We start from the raw sequence: 22,996 nt of genomic DNA, 5'->3' as shown, positions 1-22,996 counted from the left end.
TCATGACTGACCAATTTTCCTCTCAGCCCCAATCTCCTGCCTTTTTTTCATAACCCTTCATGTCCTGACCAATCAAGAATCCATCAACCTCTGCCTTAAATGTACCCAATGACATGGCCTGTGGCAATGAATTATACAGATTCACCACTCTCTGGCTAAAGAAATTCCTTTAGCCTGCTGAAGGGATTCGGCCCAAAATGTCAACTGTAATTTTTTCCCCATATATGCTGCCAGGCCTGCTGAGTTCCTCCAGCATTTTGTGTGTGCTGCTCGGATTTCCAGCATCTGCAGATTTTCTCTTGTTAAAGAAATTCCTCCTCATTTTATGTTCTAAGTGGAAGCACCTCAATTCTGAGGCAGTCCTCTCATCCTAGGCTCCCACACCATTGGAAACGTCCTCACCGCAGCCACTCTATTGAAGCCTTTCAACATTCAATAGATTTCTATGAGATTCCACCTCATTCTTCTGAATTCCAGTGAATACAGGCCCACAGCCATCAAATACTCCTCATATTTCAAGCCATTCAATCCCAGAACCATTTTCATGAACTGACTTTGAACCCTCTCCAACATTGGTACATCTTTTCTTAGATAAGAGGCCCAAAACTACTCACAATACTCTGTGAGGCCTCAACAATGCTCTATAAAGCCTCAACATTACATCCTTGCTTTTATATTCTAGTCTTCTCAAAAAACATCCATGGAGGAAAATGGACAGTCAGGGTGGGAAGAGGAAACCGGATGAGATAAAACCTGGCAGGTGGATCCAGGTGATGGGGATTGATAGGCAGGTGGCAGAGGTGGGAATGACACAAGGCTGAAGAAGATGAGAGGGGATCATGAACCATGGCATAGAGGGGAGATGATGAACCAGTGATAAAGACTAAAGATAAAAATTAACTTTATTTGTCACATGTACACTGACACATACAGTGAAATACTCTATTTACATCAAATCAGTAAGGATTGTGTCTTTCCCCCACGTGTCGCTTTGCTTCCAATGCCAACATAACAAGCCCAAATTTCCAAACAATAAAACTAACCATACATCTTCTAATGTGGAAGGAACCCAAAGCACCTGGAAGAAACCCACAAAGTCAAGGAGAGAACGTACAAAGCTCCAGACAGAGTAGGTGAAATTGAACTCTGATCACTGGCACAGTAAAGCAATTGTGCTAACCACTACACTATCATACCACTTAGAGGGATAGGTGTGTAGCTGAAGGGTAGATCAAGAGAACAAGAGAGGCAATGGAGATGGTGAATGTGGCTGCTTAGGTTTTAAGCAACATTTACAGGACATGGAATTCCAGAGCTCAAACCTCAGGTAGTTGGAGACACTGGAAATCAGGATGCGTAATCCAAGAGTTTATTGTGGAAATTATCTTTTGACCAAATAATTTAGGACAGTTTCTACCAAACCAATTTGTGCTTAAAGTAAATGTAATGCCTTGGTTAAGATTTCTACCCCCATGCTGTAGATATTTCATTTTAGCAGTTTCAGCAAAAGCAATGTGTCCTGCTGGTAGAATGTTTTGGTTTTGGCTAGAGATAAGAAACCCTGCTGCTTGACCTAGGAATGTTGTATCAGCCATTCAGGATAGCAAAATCAGGAGAAAGTTCCAGAGAGCAGTGCGGAGATAGATTTGTGACAGACAGCAGTCTGATTCGGGGTCTTTTTTGGCAGGAGCAGTGGAGAAGACAGGAGGGAAGAAGGCTGACAATGCTGTGGGAAGCAGAGTCCCTGATGCACAAAGTGCTTTGTGCAGATGAATGTCTCCAAGGAGGAAGGGCCAATACTCCCGAGAGAGTCCTTTTGTTTGAGATGGATTTCAAGCCAAGTTCGGAATCCAGTGTGTGCTTTCATGCAGAACGAGGGTCTAAGTAAAAGGACAACTCCAGGATAAGCTCCAACTTTATGTGTACATTTGGACTGGTTAAACTGTAATGGGCCCTTTCTCTTCCTTTTTCTTTCCTACTAACTGTTCGATAAAGCCGGTTAGTAAATATACTTTCTTTATAATTTTGTGCAGTGTACAATCTGTTATTTCTTGCCGACCAACAATTGTATATGGGCAGATTTACATAGCATTCTCTCAAATCAAGGTTTCTTTCATCAGAACATCACAGCATTCCTGCTTGGTTGAACCACAAGTCATACCAACCCTAGACATATATCGTTTATGAAAGGTGGCCTTCTCACCGCCGAGTCCCTTGGCTGTTATAGTCGGCTAACAAGCCAAGTTTGCATACAAGCCCAGTGAACGGGTTACCTAAAGAAACCCTATAAAAAGGTAAATTTAATCCTCTGATGTATTTAGACTGGTAAGTACGCCAAGGCTGTTCCCTATTAAATAGTACATAATTCTGGTACAGTGGGCAAGTTCCGAAAGATTTACAACTTCCCATTTGCCTTGACAGTAAGGGCTTGATACTGAAGCACATACAGTTTATAATATTGTAGGTCAGACTTCAGTGAACTTATTGTTCTGCTTACCCAAGTTAGTTCTATATCGCAGTTGATTGCGGATGCTGTAGAGCAGGACCTGTTTCTCATACTCGCGCTGAGAGTTCCCAAGGCTCTGCAAAAAAAAATTAATTATCAGAACTGATAACAGTATTAGCATAAAGAAGCAAATTCCTTAAAAGCAAATATAGATCTTAAGAAATTTTTTTGCACAAATATCATCAAATAAAGAATTAATCATGTTGAAAGCTCAATATTGACAACACAGGACTTCTTGTTCTTTTAAGTACACTGTAAAGATCCTTTACTCTGTCTAAGGAAACAGATGTGGCCTTGATTCAACCAATAGCATCTAAGAAAGTGATGGCAGATGAATCGAGGACATCTTCAAGAGGTGGCGCCTCAAGGAGATGGCAGTCATCACTGAGAACCCTGTCAGTGACAATGCCCGATTCTGAATTGGAGATTAAAAACTGAATCTTCAGATGCAAGAGGCAGGATTGTTACCTACTGTTTCACAGCTAACTATACACAACTTCCCGATGACAAATAATTATAAGGCACTTCCTTACAGATTAAATTATGGGTCATCTGATGCAGAATCATAACTTGATTTTGAAGATTTATGTTGTACTTTTGATCTATTCACCGTACCAAAATAATCTAAAGGAAAAAGTACAGTACTGGATGAATTTGCACTCTAACCCTGATTAACGTTTTGGATTCAATTTGTATTCTAGAAATTAAATATCAAAACTAGGTTAAGACTACAGTCCTGGACTGAAGGAATGGGGCATTTTTGGCGGGACTATCCTTCCGACAAGGTTTTAAAACAAGGTGTTGTGGATGATCTTAACTGGACAAAAGATTTGTGGCACTTCTTCAAAAGAAGAACATGTAAGCTTTTCCCTTTCAGTCCCAGCCAATATTTACCTCTTAACCAATATCATCAAAAATCAGGAACCAATAAATACAGTAGATGGATGAAGAGCAGGCTATCAATAAACAATTTGAAGAGGACCAAATTTATGACTGAATTAAACACACAGGTACCACAAAAAATCAGAATCAGATTTAACATCACCAGCCTATGTCATGAAATTTGTTAAAATTTGCAGCATAAGTAAATTGTAATACATAATAATGTAAAAGGTTGAATTACAATATATACATATCAAATAGTTAAATTAAATAAACAGTGCAAAAATAGAAATAAAAAAGTAGTGAGGTACTGTTCATGGGTTCAATGTCCATTCAGAAATTGGATGGCAGAGAGGGAAGAAGTTGTTCTTGAATTATTGAGTGTGTGTGTTCAGGCTCTTGTACTTTCATCCTGATGGTAGCAATGAGAACACTGCATGACCTGGGTGATCAGGTTTCCTAATGATGGACACCATTTTTGAGGTATCGCTCCTTGAAGATATCCTGGATACTACAAAGGCTAGTGCTCATGATGGAGCTGACTAAGTTTACAACTCTCTGTAGCTTACTTCGATCCAATGCAGTAGCCCCTGTTTCCAGACAGATATTTCAGATAAAAGCAACAGCGCATACACACCAACTTTAATCATCTACTCACGAGTACATGGACAAGTATATCATAACATCCCCCTTTTTATCAAAACAAAGAAAAGGAACAATTGTATTAACAATTAAACTCAATTTCTCTGGAGTCTACTTTCCAGTATGTTTTCATGGAATTAACTTTCAAAGCATTCATTAATTATGCCTTATGTCTCTTAAGCCTGTCACAAATGCATATCACTCATTATTTCCATTTGTATGAGCATATATACAAAATATAAAACATACTAAAATTTAACTTCAAACTACAAACTACACAACCTCAAATAGGACATGGTCCTTCTTTGAGTATAAACATGACATTAAAATGCCAAATAGTGTCACAGACTTATTGTTCAATTGTTCATGCAATTATTCAATGTGGGACAAAGTCTTCTAGATATTGTGGCCTTTTCACTGTGCGGCCAAAACGAGTTTTTACTGTTTTGTCCGAGTCCTGTTGTTTGTTATTTGCATGTTTCAACATTTGTGTTAGTGTTTGTGTGTGTCATTAGCCTCTGTTAGTGTTTGTTTGTGTGCATTTGACGCGGTAGGCACACTATGGTCATTGATCTCAGTTGTTTGACCTGACTTTGCCTGTTCATGTGTGATTAGCTTTTTACAGGCGGTTCCTCAGCTGACTTTCATAGATGTGTGCGATTACGTCAGTAGATCTCAGAAGGAGTTTGAACTACATATGAACGCTCACCAAGGCACCAACACACAATTGCTTTCTCCCAATTCTTTTTATCTTGCACCAGGGGTTGCATGGTATCTGCTTCGTCGAGTGGGGCAAGATCTTTGGCTGATTTGTTGTAATTGTCAGCCTGCTGCTGGACGCAATGTTTCATACGTTCACGTACAACTCTGGGTTCCAGTAAACTCGCTGTTGTAGGCAGAAGCGTGCGTGTGCGGCGATTCATCAGATGCTGGGCAGGACTCATGCTGAGCCTTTGCGAAGGTGTGTTGCGATGTCTAGAAGAGCGAGGTAGGGATCAGCTTGCGATTTGTTGCTCTTTGCGAGGATCCGCTTAGCTGTTTGAACTGCTGATTTTTTTTCCATTTGCTTTGCTATTTCTGGGACTGCTACACAAGTGCTCAAAATCCCATTCTCGTGTAAATCTGTGAAACGTCGCTGACATGTATTGTGGCCCATTATCTCTAACCACTTGTGCTGGGCTACCATATCTCGCAAAATGAGCCTTCAATTTGGAAATAACAGCTGCGCTGGTCATATTGCAGAGAAGATCTACCTTGAAGAAATTGCTGTAGTAATCAACGGTGACGAGGTACTCTTTTCCTTCGAATGTAAATAGGTCAGTACCTATCTTTTCCCACAACCGAGCAGGTACCTCATGACTCATAAGCAATCCTTTCTGCTGACTCATTTCGTATGTGCGACAAACATCACATGTAGCAATAGATTGCTTGATGTCGCTGCTCATGCCTGGCCAAAAAAGACTTTCACGTGCGCGTCTGAGGCATCATTCTACACCCAAGTGTGACGAATGAATTATTTCCTTCATTTGCTTTCGCTCACTTTGTAGTATGATGACACGCTCACCTTTGAAGATTAAGCCGCCTTGGACTGTGAGCTCATCCCTATAGCTATAGTAAGGTGTGAGTTGCTCTCGTAGTGTGTCACGTTCGCTTGGCCATCCGCTGATGATTACGCGTTTCAATATCTGTAGTGCCTTACCTATTTTTATTCCTAAGATGTACTTTGATTCTTTAGATTCAATTTTAACATCTTATATTTGGAATAATAAACAAGCTTGTTTAAGTAAAGTTTACCTACAAATAAATAAAGAGATGGGTGGACTAGCCCTACCCAATTTTAGGTTTTACTATTGGGCTGCGAATATAAGGAATATTACTTTCTGGTCCTATTATATTTATCGTAAAGATGGCCCATCATGGGTCTCCTTAGAAGTTAATTCTGTAAAAAAATTCCTCTATTGTCTCTCTTCTTGGATCATACTCTTCTTTTTGAGCAAATAAAATAACAGATAACATAATTGTTAAGCAAACTTTAAGGATTTGGGCTCAATTTAGGAAATTTTTTGGTTTACCGAATTTTTCATTATCATCTCCCATTTTCCTTAATTTTTTTTTTATCCCTTCCATGACTGATAAAGTCTTTAAAGACTGGGATGAACTAGGTAGTAAGTGTTTTTGGGACCTGTTTATCTCAGGATCTCTTGCTTCATTTGACCAATTGTCAAATAAATTTGCACTCCCAAAAACACATTTTTACAGATACCTTCAAAGTAGAGATTTTCTACGTTTCCAATTAACTACTTTTCCTATAGGCCCTGATAAAAATTTACTGGATGATCTTTTAAATTTCAAACCTTTTGTTAATGGTTCTATTACCGGTATCTATAACTTGTTGATTGATGCTAGACAAGACTTTTTAGATAAAATAAAAAAAGCTTGGGAGGATGACCTAAATTGTCAGATTTCTGATGATAGATGGAATAAAATTCTTAAACTGGTTAATAAATCATCTTTCTGTGCTCGTCATTCTCTTCTACAATTTAAAGTGGTTCATAGAGCTTACATTTCTAAACAGAAGCTGTCCAGTTTTTACCCGAATGTTTCTCCACTTTGTAATAAATGCAACTCTGCTGATGCCTCTTTAATTCATATGTTTTGGCTTTGCCCTACAATTGAAAAGTTTTGGCGGGATGTATTTCATACCTTCTCACAACTTTTTAGGGTCCAATTTGACCCAAATCCCCTTACTGCCTTGTTTGGTATTATTGCAAATGAATATATAACTTTAAATACTCCTAACCTACAGGTTTTAGCTTTTACCTCTCCTTTAGCAAGAAGAGCAATCTTGCTTAAATGGAAGGAGTCTACCCCTCCTACACATCTTCAATGGCTACGTGATATTATGTCTTATTTAAATTTAGAAAAGATCCGCTGCTCAGTCTTAAATTCGAAACAATCTTTTTATGATATTTGGTGACCTTTCCTAAATTACTTTTCCAATTTATAAAGTTTAACAGTGCACAGACTTTTATGTATATTTTTATCCTCTCTTCTTAAGTGAATATGTCTTTTTTTTCTAATTATCCATTGTCATCCATCAGCTTTTTTCTTTGGTAGTTGGTAGGGGGTTGACTTTTTTTATATAAAAAATTTCTTTTATGATGTATGACTTATCTTTACATTTTTGATTACAGAGTGGTATACCTTTATGTGTTATGCTATAACATTTTGATCAATTTTATTACAATATATGAATGTACACAAGTTATGTTGAGATGTATCTATGTGTTGCACTCTGTAAATCTTGTTTTTTTTTTCTTCTGAATAAAAATATTGTAAAAAGAAAGAATATCTGTAGTGTGTCATCATTTGCTGTTTCTATGCAAATCTGCTCCAGACACTCATCGCGAACTGGCAGGTGCAATAGCAATGTTAACTTCATCGAAGTTGTTCTCCTGGACTGGAGTACCGCTAACTGCTTGTGATAGCGTATATGCGATGTGCGTAAGCTTTCCTTGACAGTAGGTGATGTCAAAAATCATAGCTCTGCAGGTTTTTTGCAGGACCTTCACCAATGAAGGCGAAGGTTCATTGGTGAACCTTCACCAATGGCTTCTTAACTATCAGTTTGAGCGGCTTCTGATCACAGAGTACTCTTGTGAAGCAGTCAAAAGTGTATTGTTGAAAATGCTCAAGTGCGAAAACGATTGCGAGCATTTCCTTTACGATCGCTGCGCAACGCGTTTATGTGCCCGTTAGCGCACTGCTTGCATATGCGATCGGACGCCCATTCTGGAGGAGTGCTGCCCCTAGGCCTTTGCTGCTGTCATCACATTGGATGGTTAGCTCTTCCTTAGAATTGTAGTATGCTAACACCGGTGCTTTGGATACTGTCCGCCTTATCTTGGAGAGAGCGTTTTGCTGCTCAGCTGACCACTCCCATGCTACATCTGGCTTTGTCAGCTGTCTTATTGGCTCAAGGGTATCCGAGAGACTTGGTAGAAAACGGCTCAGGTAGTTGACAAATCCAATCAATCGCTGCACTCCCTGCACATCTGTGGGTGCTGGCATGTTGAGAACGTCACCAACCTTTTTAGGATCATGCTTAAGTCCCTCAATTGTGATGAGATGCCCCAAAAAGGGTATCTCTGTCGCTCTGAAGACAGATTTGTTCTTGTTGAGCCTGATATACACAACGCTGTAATTGCTGCTCAAGTTTCACATCATGATCGGCGATTGACTTTCTCTGCGTTTCCCCTTTTCCGTACACCAGAATGTCGTCTGCGACGCAGATCACTGCTGGTAGTCCTTCCAGCGCCTGGTGCAGTCTGCGCTGGAAGATCTCTGATGAAACGCTGGTTCCAAACGGAAGTCTGAGCCATCTATACCACCCGAAAGATGTGTTGAAGGTGGTGAGCACACTGGATTTAGCCTCCAGTCATTTCAATGACGTGAATTCGAATCCCACCACTGCCACCATGTTTCAGGACAGATATTTCAGATAAAAACAATGGTGCATACACACCAACTTTAATCATCTACTCACGAGTACAATGTCTCCCCCCAGCCGGTGATGTTAGCCAGTTAGAATGCTCTCCACAGTATACATGAAGAAATTTGCAAGTGCCTTTGGTGGCATTACAATTCTTCTCAAACTCCCAATGAAATACAACAGTTGCCATGCCTTCTTTGTAGCTGCATCAATATGTTGTGTCCAGGTTAGATCCTCAGAGATATTGACATTCAGGAACTTGAAGTTGCTCACTCTTTCTGATCCCTCTAAGAGGACTGGTGTGTGTTCCCTTGTCTTCCCCTTTCTGAAGTCCACAATCAGTTCTTTAGTTTTACTGACGATAAGTGCAAGGTTGCTACTGCACCACTCAACTAGCTGATATATCTCATTCCTGTCTGCCCTCTCGTCACCATCTGAGATTCTGCCAACAATGATCGTATCATCAGCAAATTTATAGATGGCATTTTAGCTGTGCCTAGTCACATAATCATGTACACGACGCAAGGCATTTGACAAATTTGATAAATCATAAATTAACTTAATGACACTGTAGAGACACCAACAAATAAATAAACAAGTAGAATAAATTCATAACCTGTATGGCAAATCAGTAATTGAAGAAACATGCAGCAGTGAATTAATAAATTGTTAACGTACTGCAAGTAAAATTAATAAGGGAGTCAGCAGATACAAGTATAAAATTAACAGGTTAACAAGCAGCAGACGTCATTGTATCAACATAGGATAAGATACCAGTAGTTATTGGGAAACTGGGGACGAGGCTTAGGGTTAGAAATGTTAGAACGCACGTGTTGGAAGTTCCAGTTTACTACTCCAATGATTCAACAGGCACTTCATCAGGCAGGACCAGGGAAACACTATATTCAATTAACATGCATTCACCTCAACCCTATCACAGGGATTTCAGCAAGATATCTCAGGATATGCTGCTGTCTGAAATACCATTCTTTTGGGAAAAAATATCCGACTGAGACCCTAATTAACCCCTCAGCGCACTCCAGGTAAAGGATTCCACAAGACTACAGCACTAATGGTATTGGTAAGCCTGCCTCTAAATGGGCAAAAAGCAAGATTCAGTGAGGAGAACTACGATTTGCAAAGGTCGCAAGTCAAAGAAGGTGAATGGGGGGAAGTTTGTGGATGAGAATGGAGAGACATGTGTCTACTAGTTGGATAAACAACCTGACCCCCATCGATGATTATTTTTTTTGAATACATGTTATGCTTTGTGTGGATGGGGCAAATAGTATGGAAGTTTATGTAGAATTTCATAAGCTTTTAGTTAAGTAGCTCCACAAAACCATCTGCAAAGGAGGTCTGAAATAGGGACTACAAGATTATTTCAATACTCAACAAAAAACACTGCTCAGAGGAGCAGCAACCATCTGCCAGTTCCCTTGGCCTGCCTCTACCAATTGTGATGGGTAATACAACACTTGTTGCTGAGAGGCTGGAGATGTATTCTTTCTGTTCAAAAGGCAGGCTGACATATTCTTCTTTTGCTGTCACTTGGTAAAAATGTAGCTTCAAAACTTGGCAATTTGCAAACTGAGTCCGCTTCATATTTTTGATGGGCATCCAAACACTTTGGGTCAATGTCTCAACTGCAAGAACAGATGAGTGATTGAGGAAGGTTTAACAAGCTCATTTACTGTTCCTACACAAAACAAATGCTAGTTATGGACACACTTTTATTCAGCCAGCTATTTAGTTTTCATTGGATTAGAAGTGGATACAAGGCTTGAAAGTACAAATATGCAGGCCAATGAATCTTTGAAACTCTTCTTAGTGAGGGTATCAGATAATCCAGCAGGAAACACATGAACATTTCTATTTTAAGAGCAAATTTCTTGGCATAAAAGCAAAAATTGAACTTACTTCTACATGTGCTCAAAACATCAATCACTTATTTAAGCAAAAATACATTGAATAAAGTTACTAAGGAATTTGTAATCCCACGTACCACTAAAATTGTAAGGTGGAGCCATTGCCCAAGAACTGAGAAATACAATTTGATTGCCAATCAGGAAATAAAAGAAAACTATTAAAACATTATACAAGTCTGCTCCAGAGTCCACAAGTCAAAATCTGGAAGTGCACTACTGGATTAGCTAATTGAAGCTCATGACAAAATGTTCACAACTACATTTTATATTAAAACCACTTTTGCTGGGAAAATACTCTAAAACTAGGGTTCAGAAATGCATTCGGGTCAATTTTCCTTGTCAAGATATTTCATAATTGTCAAGAACTTCCTAAGGCACACAATATAGAGCAGCTAAAAATCAATAATGGCTTCAGAATGCTCTCAAACAGCTTCTAATGTATTTTACAACTGCAGTTGTAAAAGATGTTGAATTTTCAGCGATCAACGTGCAAACAAAACAAAACTGTGGTTAACAAAAACAAGATAATAGCCAGAAGTTTTTAAAGTGACAAGTAATCGGAGAAACCCTGCTCTTCTTTAAAATAGTTTTGTTGGATTGGCAATAGCCACCCCCAGGAGAGCAAGCACAAAACTGAAAGGTCCATGAATTCATATTCTTCAACACTGTTCTTTCTTCAAAAGAAAACAATTTCAATCATATCTGGACAAGAAGTTTGAACAATACCACAAAATACTGCATATTCCCACTAAACTTTATAATCGAACCCTGGATTATAGGTTGAAAATACAGTAGTACAAAGTATTGCACAATAATTTAGTACATAGGTACCCATATACATACAAAATAGCCATTTAAATATTTACATTGACAAAAAGACATCACCAACACACACAAATAAAAATACATTCAGAAGTCATGCTGTGCATGCTAAAAAAGAAAGACAATACTGGAAGTATGTAGTTCTAATGAAACACTGGTGACCTAAAATATGAACATCATTTCCTGTTTTTCCACAACCGTAGTGCAATCAATTTGAGGAACTGAGATAGGGCTGAAGGGAAGAAGTGTGCTCCAAGTTATGACCGCGAACAAAAAAAGATTAACACAGGATTACTGCAACAAGGTGATCAGCTAGAGAACAACACACACAAAATGCTGGTGGAACACAGCAGGCCAGCTTGCTGCCTGGCCTGCTGTGTTCCACCAGCATTGTGTGTGTGTTGTTGTTTGAATTTCCAGCATCTGCAAATTTCCTTGTGTTTGATCAGCTAGAGGCCTGTTTATGTGATGCATTTCTGACTTTCACCATGACTTCCACATCAGCTTCCCAGGCTAATATGCACTCAGATTTGCTTAATCTTTTAAGTTTACAGTGGGACACAGATCAAACACATATTACACCTACTAGCTAATAGGTTAAAAAATGAGGTGTATCACAAAACAAATAGTGCAGCGCAGGTACAGGTTCTTTGGCCTGTGATTCCTGCACCAAACACAGTGCTGAATTAAAGTCGCTCTCTTCTGCCTGCACGTGATCCATATTCATTCATCTTTGCATGTTAATTTGCCTTGCTAATGGCTCCATTATGCTGCAGCCTGTTCCAGGGATCTACCGCTATGTAAATAAACATGCCCTACACCCTCTTACTTTGCACGTCCTCCAGTACTTGCTATTTCTACACTGGGAAAAGGATTCTGACCGTCTATCCTATCAATGCCTCTCATAATTGTATAACCTTCTTGTAGGTCTCTGATACTCCAGAGAAAACAGTCCAAGTTGACCAACCTCTAGTAGGTCACATCATCTAATCCAGACATCATCCTGGGATATCTCTTCCATCCCTCTCCAAATCTCCACCTTCTTCTTGGCCAACTAAATCAATAGCACCAGTCAATAAAAACTCCAGTACTTTTCATCCAGGAAAGTTCTGCTTTACAGCACATGTAAAGTCCTAGTTTATACTTAGTGTTTTTCCCAAAATGTACAACGTAAAAGTACTGCTGCTGCAGGCAACTTTACATAAATAGCATAATGCTGCTTGTGGTGTCTAACAGTGCAAACAAAACTGGCCGGCTATTTCGTTTGAAATCCCGCTGTGCAAACACAGGTCGTTGCTACTAAGATTTTGTTGTGCACAAACTGACTGGTGGAATTTTTGTGCATGTATGAGGAAGATGCCAAATAGGTGGATGATCCATTTGACATCTTGTATAAAAGTTGTCTGGTTGTCTACCTTTAGATCTTGTTTGCCACAAATGGACAAACTGGTTACTTAAAATCTTGCCACGAGCAAAAGGGCGCACCCTGGGAGCCTCCTGTGTACCGAATCACCCTGGCTCCTCCAGTGCATTTAAACACACTGGCTCACCCTGAGATCCTTCTATGAAGAGTTACCCAAGCCCTTCACAAAGCGCAGTTTCTCAGCAATGTCAGTAGTGCATGCGCCTCCAGTGGACGGGAGGGCCGAGTGGGATGTGTCTGGCGCCGTGAAGATGTAGAGGGTCAGCCTCACCTGCCTCACGTTACCCGGCAGTTTGGCCCAGGGGTAGTTCTGGCGGATGTGAAATTCCACGTCGATGTTCATGGCGAGCGGCCTGTCAGACTGTCACCACCGCTGACGTCTCCTCTTCAGTCCATGGCCAGAGCCTAGCTGTAATCCAAACGGCCGTCGGAGCTCGCACTGCTTCACACCCTCACAGGCCGACGAACACCAACGTCTCCCTCTCCGTACCTTTTGCTCACTGGTACCCCGGCGCCATAGCGGCCCACCCGGAATGCGCATGCGCCAACTCGGAACCTCGGCGCAGACGCACTCAGATCTAGACATACTTGTAGTTTAATGGTTGTTGGTGGACCCACATAAGGTGCATTACCGCCACCTACTGAATTGGAGTGTGGAGCAAAGAGACAGGGAACAGTGCAGCCACAAAATACACCCTTCCAAAAGGAAAACCCGAAACTCAAATAACATCAAAAAGTCTCATGCTTTTCAGAAATATACACTAATATACATTACAATGACAGTGATATCCTAAAACCTTTCCATGTTGAACCGTGTCTGTTCCAAAGATCTCAATTTAGCAGTTGAATGTTTCCTTTGCACCTCATACAAACTGCATATTTTGACAAGGGCCCTCACTACAAATGCCTGCATCATGCATACTAATTCTGACAAAGAATGATTCAACCTAATACACAAATGTGTAAGTATAACTTCTTCCCTCCTTTTATACAGATCTTCCAGTTGAGTTCCCACCATCCTCTGAATTTTATTGTTACATACCTCGTGGGTATCTTGTGACTGTCTCATAACCATGATGTAATTGCATATCTGGTAAGCATGATGTAATGGTCTTGTGATGATGGGGTGATTTATTTTCCCGCCAGTATAAAACGGGGAAAGCCTGCTGTGACGCAGGAGTTTTTGTTGGACTATTGTTTAAGTCATCCATTACTCCGTTATGCTGCATATATAGTTTCATGACGCGGTTTTGTTTGAAAGTGGAGTTTTAATTCTTACTGTAAGGTACATTGTCGTTGTGCCAGCAGTTTTGAAAATCACTGCCAGTTAAGTTTGATGTATCTTCGATTTAATTTTAAAGTCTAAGTATTGGAGAGTGAATATTTACTGAAGTACAGAAACCCAAAGGATCGAGTAAAGTTGGTGTCGTCGGCGGTAATACAGGATCAACCTTATTGGATCTTCGTTCAGGAATTAGTAACCTGCATCCGATATAATCCCTGCTGTAAGAGCAGAAAGGATTGGGCACAGTGTTATTCGCCAAGGAAAAGGTCAGTTCCTTCAAGCCGTTTTTATTTCCTTCATCGTGAATCCTTCAGGCAAGGTATATTTCGGCTGGGATCAGCAATAACGTCACATCGTCGAGGAATTTGTCACTTCAGGAAAGTCTCTCCTAATTGACTGTATAAATCATTTGGACTTAAGCATTTATTGCTTTAAGAACTGTGTTAACCTTTATCACTTTAAAAACTGTTCAAGTTGCCATATAGCAGTTAATGTCCGGTTAAGTTAGTCGTTTGTTTACTTTTCATTATATTGAGCAGAGTTTAATTAAATGTTTATTTGTTTGTAAAAAAAAACTGTCTCAATTTTGTATTCATTGTTGCCGTATCGTCACATTATATAAATGCCGAACTTTCTTTTCTTTATCCCAACTTTATTGGCATAGTGATCAAATAGATTTTTAAATTATAGCTTGCAAAGGCTCCACAACATCTACATCCACATTTACATCGTGGACGCATTGGTAATCATTTTCCAATGTTCTATAGATTCAGGAACAGTTCCTGCTGACTGGAGGGTGGTTAATGTTGTCCCACTTTTCAAGAAATGAGGGAGAGAGAAAACAGGGAATTATAGACCGGTTAGCTTGACGTCAGTGGTGGGAAAGATGATGGAGTCAATTATAAAAGATGAAATTACGGCACATTTGGATAGCAGTTAAAGGATCAGTCCAAGTCAGCATGGATTTATGAAGGGAAAATCATGCTTGACTAATCTTTTGGAGTTTTTTGAGGATGTAACTATGAAAATGGACAAGGGAGAGCCAGTGGATGTAGTGTACCTGGACTTCCAGAAAGCTTTTGATAAAGTCCCACATAGGAGATTAGTGGGCAAAATTAGGGCACATGGTATAGGGGGCAGAGTACTGACATGGATTGAAAATTGGCTGGCTGACAGGAAACAAAGAGTAGCGATTAACGGGTCCCTTTCGGAATGGCAGGCTGTGACCAGTGGGGTACCACAAGGCTCGGTGCTGGGACCGCAGCTGTTTACAATATACATTAATGATTTAGATGAAGGGATTAAAAGTAACATTAGCAAATTTGCTGATGACACAAAGCTGGGTGGCACTGTGAAATGTCAGGAAGATGTTATGAGAATGCAGGGTGACTTGGACAGGTTGGGTGAGTGGGCAAATGTATGGCAGATGCAGTTTAATGTGGATAAATGTGAGGGTATCCATTCTGGTGGCAAGAACAGGAAGGCAGATTACTATCTAAATGGAGTCAATTTAGGAAAAGGGGAAGTACAACAAGATCTAGGTGTTCTTGTACATCAGTCAATGAAAGCAAACATGCAGGTACAGCAGGCAGTGAAGAAAGCTAATGGCATGCTGGGTTTTATAACAAGAGGAATTGAGTATAGGAGTAAAGAGGTCCTTCTGCAGCTGTACAGGGCCCTGGTGAGACCCCACCTGGAGTATTGTGTGCAGTTTTGGTCTCTAAATTTGAGGAGGGACATTCTTGCTATTGAGGGAGTACAGCGTAGGTTCACAAGGCTAATTCCTGGAATGGCGGGACTGTCACATGTTGAAAGATTGGAGCAACTGGGCTTGTATACACTGGAATTTAGAAGGATGAGAGGCGATCTGATTGAAACATATAAGATTATTAAGGGATTGGCATGCTGGAGGCAGGAAGCATGTTCCCGCTGATGGGTGAGTCCAGAACTAGAGGCCACAGTTTAAGAATAAGGGGTAGGCCATTTAGAACTGAGATGCGGAAAAACTTTTTCACCCAGAGAGTGGTGGATATGTGGAATGCTCTGCCCCAGAAGGCAGTGGAGGCCAAGTCTCTGGATGCATTCAAGAGAGAGTTAGATAGAGCTCTTATAGATAGCGGGGTCAAGGGATATGGGGAGAGGGCAGGAACGGGGTACTGATTGTGTATAATCAGCCATGATCACAATGAATGGTGGTGCTGGCTAGAAGGGCCGAATAACCTACTCCTGCACCTATTGTCTATCCTTGATTTTATGTGATTGCTTGGCTAGAATGACTGCTCCCTTGTTTTCTCCAACCCCATCGTGGGCAAAAAACTGTGGTAGGATCCTACCACTAAACATAGCCTTACCTACCACTCCCCATCTCCACTTTCCACAGGGATCGCTACCTCCATGATTCCCTTGTCCATTTGTCCCTCCCCACCAATCTTCCTCCCGGCACTTATCCCTGCAAGAGCCCTAAACCTGCCCATTCATCTCCTCCTTCACCTCCATTCAGGGCCCTAAACAGTCCTTCCAGGTGAGGCAACACTTCAACTGCAAATCTGCTGGGGTCGTCTATTGTGTCCAGTGCTCCCAATGCAGCCTCCTCTACATTGGTGAGACCTGTTCATAAATTTGCGGATCGCCTTGTCAAGCACCTCCGCTCCATCCACCAAAAGTGAAACTTCCTGTTGGCCAAACACTTCAATTCCAATTCCTAGAATTCATTCCCTTTGGCCTTATGGTGCCAGGAACTCTGAAATGGTACTCTCATGCAGTGAATCAAGTGCTGGACAATGTTGTGGAGAATCAGAAAGTCAGGGAGACTGATTGTGGCTTCACAAACGCTCCGCTGTCTCCCTACGCTGGTCACATCCAACCAAGGCCAGAGCAGATAGCCAAGGAGATCCTCAGCACAAGTGGCCAATGGTCAATGAATAGGAGCAGGGACTGCAGTGAAGTCTGCAATTAAACAGCAATCTCTTCAAATATCAATCTTCCAATGTGGGACATGGACTCATTCAGATCACAAGCATTACGGGTGGTTTGGGAGTCTCAAGCTATACAGTACAACCACCACTGCAGAACTAGAAAAGTGCAGAAGAGAATTACCAGAATGAGACACTGTTGTTTTCAGTGAATCAGACAACTCATTCAGTTCACACTGTCTGTGTTAGCTCTTTGAAAGATCTATCTGATTAGACCTTGTACTCCCTTTGTTTCAACTGCAGGCATCAAGGTTTTTATCTTTCGAGTACTTATCCATTTTTCCTTTCAATAGGTGTCACTCTACCTGTGTTTTAGGGGCTTCTTGGTATAATCAGAATCAGAATCAGGTTTAATATTACTGGCTTATGTTGTGAAATGTATTGTTTAATGGCAGTAGTACATTGCAAAATGTAAGTTACAAAAGTGTGTGTATATATGCTTATCTATATATATACAGTATATAAACAATTAAACAAGTTGTTCAAAGTGGAGAAAAGTAGTGAGGTAAAAAAATCAAACCAAAGATAAGATGTTAATAATAGGTCGTGAGCAGCTGCTCGACACTGCCTTGAGGTTGGGACGGATACTGAGTTGACACACGGGGGATTTCAAGTGGGCACCCTCCTTCCTCGATGTTTTATCAATTAGCCCACTACATCTCCGGAGGGCTGGACAATGACTTCTGGCGTCCCAGAGTCACCCCGCGTTGTGTCCTCCCATACTCTTCATGCTATCTTGGAGCCCAGGAGAGCTCTTTTCACTTGATCGAAAGCCACTGGCTACTTCTTTCTGCTGCCTCTGATGGTTCGCCATAGAGTCTGACCATGGATCCATAGCCCCTCCAGCAATTTGTTGGTGGATGTGGCTATAAATCCCCTACGGCCCACGTCCACAGGGCAAACTTTGTTTGTCCAGCCCCGTCTCTGAGCTTCAGCTGATAAACATGCATAGCAGAGCCTCTTGTATTCATATGCTTCAGTCTCTGAGTCCTCCCGTGCGACTGTGAGTTCCACAATATGGACCATCTGGAATGATTTGGACCAGAGGATCAAGTCTGGCCTGAGGTTGGTGGTAGCAATTTCTGGTGGAAAGGTGAGTTGTATCCATGGATACCATTCAGGGAAAGTAGCTGTTCCTGAAATGTTCAGTATGTATACCAGGTCCCTGTACCTCCTCCTTGATGGTAGCAATAAGAAGAGGCCATGTTCTGGGTGACGAGGGTCCTTAATGATAGATGTCACCTTTTTGAGGCATCACCTTCTGAAGGGATCCTTGATGCTGAGAAGGCCTGTGCTCATGTTGAAGCTGACTAAGTTTACAACTTTCTGCAGCTTATTTCGATCCTGTGCAGTAGCCCCCTTCCCCTTACCAGACAATGATTCAGCCTGTTCGAATGCTCCCCATGGTACAACTATAGACATTTCAGGGTCACTGTTGTGCCTCCTTTGTAGCTGTATTGATATGTTGGGCCCATGATAGATCCTCAGAGATGTTGACACCCAGAAACTTGAAACTGCTCACTCTTTCCAATTCTGATTCCTCTATGATGGCTGTTGTGTGTTACCTCGTATTATCCATCCTGAAGTCCACAATCAGTTCTTTGGTCTTACTGACATTGAGTGCAAGATTGTTGCTGCAATACCACTCAACTAGCTGATATATCTCACTCTTGTATGCCCTCTCATCACCATCTGAAATTCTGCCAACAATAGACATTGAGCTCATCTGGGAGAGAATCATCACCGCCACTCATGATGTTAAGTTTCACTTTGTATGAAGTAAGGACCTGCAAACCCTGTCAAAGCTGACATGCATCCATCTCTAACCTCAATTGGAATTGCTTTTCGCTCTTAAGTAGCCTTATGTAGCTCTTCCCAGACTTCTTGTATAGTTCTGGATCACTGGTCTTGAATGCTATCTCTCAGCAGACTTCAAATCTTCTGATTCATCCATGGCTTTTGGTTTGGGTGTGTTCTCCAAGGCACACACTCATGCACTTGGTGAAGTCATGACAATGGTGGCATATTAATTCAGATTCTAAGATGAATACCTGAATATTGCTCAGTCCACTCACTCAAAGCAATCCTGTAAATGCTCCTCAGCCTCCTTGACCATACCTTCTTGATCCTCACCACCGGTCTTTAGTTTCTGCCTATGCACTGGTGTAGAAGTACAGCCAGGTGATCGGACTTTCCAAAATATTGTCAAGAGATGGCATGGTAAGCTTTCTTGATGGTGGTCAAGTGTGCTGGTTCCTCAGGTAACATGTTGGTGGTAGTGTCAGGAAACTTCTTCTAGCTGACCTGGTTGAAATTCCAGCATCAAGCTCACTGCACCAAAAATATTCCCTTGATCTCTCTTCTGACCATCTTGCTAATTACTTCCAGTGCCTGTCCTGTTACCACTGATCTGCCATCCCAAATTGTGGATTTCAGGAAGGGGAAGCCAGGAGAACACACACACACCATTGAGGGATCACTGGTGGGAAGGGTGAGCGGCTTCAAGTTTCTGGGAGTCAAAGTTTCAGAGGAACTATCCAGGGCCCAAAAAATAATGCAGTCACGGACAGATTTGGTATGTTACCAAAAACATTTGCAGATTTCAATAGATATACAGTGGAGAGCAACCTAGCTCTTTGCAGGCTCCAATGCACAGCATTGCAAGTGGCTGAGTATACTCAACTAGGTCCATCACAGGCACATTTCTCCCCACCATTGAGGAGCAAACATAAGGGTGATAAAAAGTTAATTGAAGTTAGTGAATTGTATAGAATTCAAAAAGAACAATTTTCCAGTCCACGTGCCTTCACTTATACTCCAGGTGAGCTTCTTGTCACCCTCTCTTTATCCAACACTGCCCACATATTAGAAAAGGCTTTGTGAAAAGTTCTACGATTCTTTTCTTGCAGGTGCATGTCAGGGAAATCATTAGTGCAACTGTGAACTGGTACTGATTGTTTAGGACTGATAGGGGGAATTGACATTATGAAATAGATAACAAAGCTGGCACAAGTAAAGCAAACATTCCTGGTCCTTGTGTGTATTGCTAGAAATCAATAAATTCTTTCACTTTGTTACATATTTGCTAATGCTCATATGGTTGAAATATAAAACAAAGAACATAGAATGGAACCACAAAGGGACAGGCCCTTCAGCCCACAGGGATGTTCTAAAACAATTAATTTAATCATCAAATGGCCAACTAATCTAATCTCTTGTGCCTGCACAATGTCCGTATTCTTCCATTTTCCTCACATTTATGTGCCTATCTAAACATCTCTGAAAGGTCTCTAATGTTTCTGCACTACTACCACCCCATTCAGCACATTCCAGGCACCCCCCTCTTACTCCTCAAAACTTACTCCTCACATCTCCTTTGAAATGACCCTCTCTCACCTTAATACATGCCCTCTGGTATTAGACATTTCAACTCTAAAAAAAAGATATTGTTTGTCTACTCTATCTTTGCCTCTCATCTTATAAACCTCCAGATCTCCCCTCAGCCTCCGCCACTCCAGAGAAAACAACCCAAATTTGTCCAACCTCCTGTTACAGCACATGCCTGCAAGTCCAGGCAATATCCTGGTAAACCTCTTCAGCACCCTCTCCAAAACCTCAATATCCTTCCTTTAATGGGGTGACCAAAATTGTATGCAATACTCCAGATGTGGTGTAACATAACTTCCTGACTTTTGAACTGAATGTCTTGACTAATAGAGACAAACATGCTATATGTTTTCTTAACCCCCTGATCAACCTATGTAGCAAGTTGCTATGAACTTAGATCCCAAGATCACTCTGCTCATCAATATTGTAAAGGATCTTGCCCATAACGTGTACTGTCTCTCTACATTTGACCTAACAAGAGAAACACTTCATGTTTGGCTAGATAAAACTCCATCTGCCATTTCCCCTGCCCATATCTGCAACTGATTGACAACTTGTTGTATTCTTTGCCTGTCTTCTACACTATCCACAGCACCACCAATCTTTGTATCATCTGCAAACTTACTAACCTACCCATCTACATTTCAATCCAGGTCATTTATATATATCACCAACAGCAGAGGTCGCAGTACAAACCCCTGCAGAATACCACTAATCATAGACCTTCAGCTATAATAAGTCCCTTCAAGGATGTAATCCCGGCTACCTTGGACCAGCACCAATCTGCCTACAAGGCAAATATATCAACTGAAGATGCCATTTTAACACCCTTCATACTGTCTTGGAAAACCTGCAGCACAAAGACACCCATGTCAGGAAGCTTTTCATTAATTACAGCTCAGCCTTTAACACCATACTGCCAAACAAGCTGGCTGTCAAGCTCCACAATCGAGATCTCGGCACATCAACCTTGGACTTCCTCACTAATAATCATACCCAGACAGTGAAACTAGGCAAGTGAACATCAGCTAGACAAACCGTACCCCCCAACCCTGAACTCTGGTGCCTGGCTGTGGTGTGTACTGAGGCCACTTCTCGACTCTCTCGTCATCTATGAATGCACTCCTGCTCTTGCTGCAAACTCAATCATCAAATCTGCGGATGACACACTAGTGACTGGCCAAATCTCAGACAATAACGGATCTGCATATAGGCAGGAGGTGTTGGGACTGTCCAATTGGTGTAGGAACTACAACCTATCATTCACAATCAAGACGACAAAAGAAATGATAATTGATTTCCGGAGGGCAAGGTCCTGAACAAGTTCAACTGTTCATTGATGGAGATGCAGTGGAAAGTTTTCCAGTTTCTAGCGTTTGGGGATGAACATCACTAAGGAGCTCTTATGCTCTGTCAACACAACCTCGATGGTAGGGAAGGTACAACAATGACTATACTATCCAAGGTGCTTAAGGAGAGCTAATCTGCCCCAAAAACTGCTGGCCAACTTCTATTGGTGTGTGGTAGTGAGCATACGGACATACCGAATGACAGTGAGGTACTCTACTGCAGCAAGACAGATCACAAAACACTCCAATGGGTGATTAGGATGGCTCAACACATCAGTGGGACTCAACTACCGGATTTAGAAACAACGTACAACTCGCAATGCCTACAGCATGCTTGTAGCATCGTTAAGACCCATCCCATCCCAGACACTGTCTGCTCAATCTTCTGCTATCTGGTAGGAGATAGAGAAACATTTTAAGACTGAAAGACAGCTTCTTCCTGAGAGCTGTTGTGTAGCTGGATAATGCTACACCCAGACTTGCCAATGGTCTTTCAGTGTTATGGACGATCATAATCACTTGTTGCATGTAAATAAGGGATTTTTTTTATATTAAGCCGTACCACATGCATTGTAAATATATGTAACGTGCGGACAGGAGAAGTGCTGCAATCTCGTTGTCTTGAGCAATGACAATACTCTTCCAGTCTATTCTATCCCTCTGTCTTCTATGGCTTCTACAGCTATATTAAGAGCAGAAGGATAGCAAGAATCTCAAGATAGCAAAGGTTCATCTACTCACCTGCCACAGTGAGCTACACAGCGACAGTCTGCTCACAGATTCCTTCTCTGGCAACGATCAAAAAGAAGACAGTGAACTCTCACTCGCCTTCATGCATTCACCTCAATGTCTCAATCTTCCTCGACACTTTAATCAGCAATTAATCGATGGTTTAACCAGTGAAATGGAGTTGAACATTGGATTATGACCCATCTCAAAGTTCCTTTGCACTGAGGCTGTCCAAGTACACGCTCGCTTCCTGGAATCTTCTCAGAGACAGCAAAGCGCTGGATCACTCTTGTTACGAATGTGGAGCAACTCTGAGGGGCCGAAGGGTGCAAAGTCACCCCCTCCTTTTTGAGAATCGCAAGATCGCTAGTATTTCAGGTACGAGACCCAGGAGATGAGAGAGATACACAGCATGCCAGGAAATGAGAGAGATACACAGCATGTCAGGAAATGAGAGAGAGAGAGACGCAGAATACACAAGGTTTGGAATGTCTCCTGACATAAGCGGAACGGAACCACTGATTACTGCTATTGTCTCTTGGAGACGGAATTGTGTATTGAGTACTGTACTATTCATTG

General features: G+C 41.4%; 1 protein-coding gene across 2 annotated transcripts in view; it reads right to left on the bottom strand.

Annotated features, from left to right (window-relative positions):
• Positions 1-13,248, bottom strand: part of fam91a1 (family with sequence similarity 91 member A1) — an 80,012-nt gene extending 66,764 nt beyond the window's left edge. Inside the window, exons 1-2 of one of the 2 annotated variants that reach the window (XM_073050472.1) lie at positions 12,967-13,248; positions 2,498-2,582 (exon numbers count right to left, since the gene is read on the bottom strand). In XM_073050472.1, coding sequence (XP_072906573.1) covers positions 2,498-2,582; positions 12,967-13,038 — 157 coding nt within the window. In that variant the 5' untranslated portion in view covers positions 13,039-13,248. The remainder of the gene's footprint in view (positions 1-2,497; positions 2,583-12,966) is intronic. The other variant, XM_073050464.1, reaches the window with a different exon arrangement.
• Between the last annotated feature and the right edge of the window lie 9,748 nt (positions 13,249-22,996).

This window comes from Hemitrygon akajei, chromosome 1 (assembly GCF_048418815.1).
Source record: "Hemitrygon akajei chromosome 1, sHemAka1.3, whole genome shotgun sequence".
Lineage (NCBI taxonomy): Eukaryota > Metazoa > Chordata > Chondrichthyes > Myliobatiformes > Dasyatidae > Hemitrygon > Hemitrygon akajei.
Note: the sequence above shows the minus strand (reverse complement) of the source record. Positions and strands in the feature narration are given on the sequence as shown.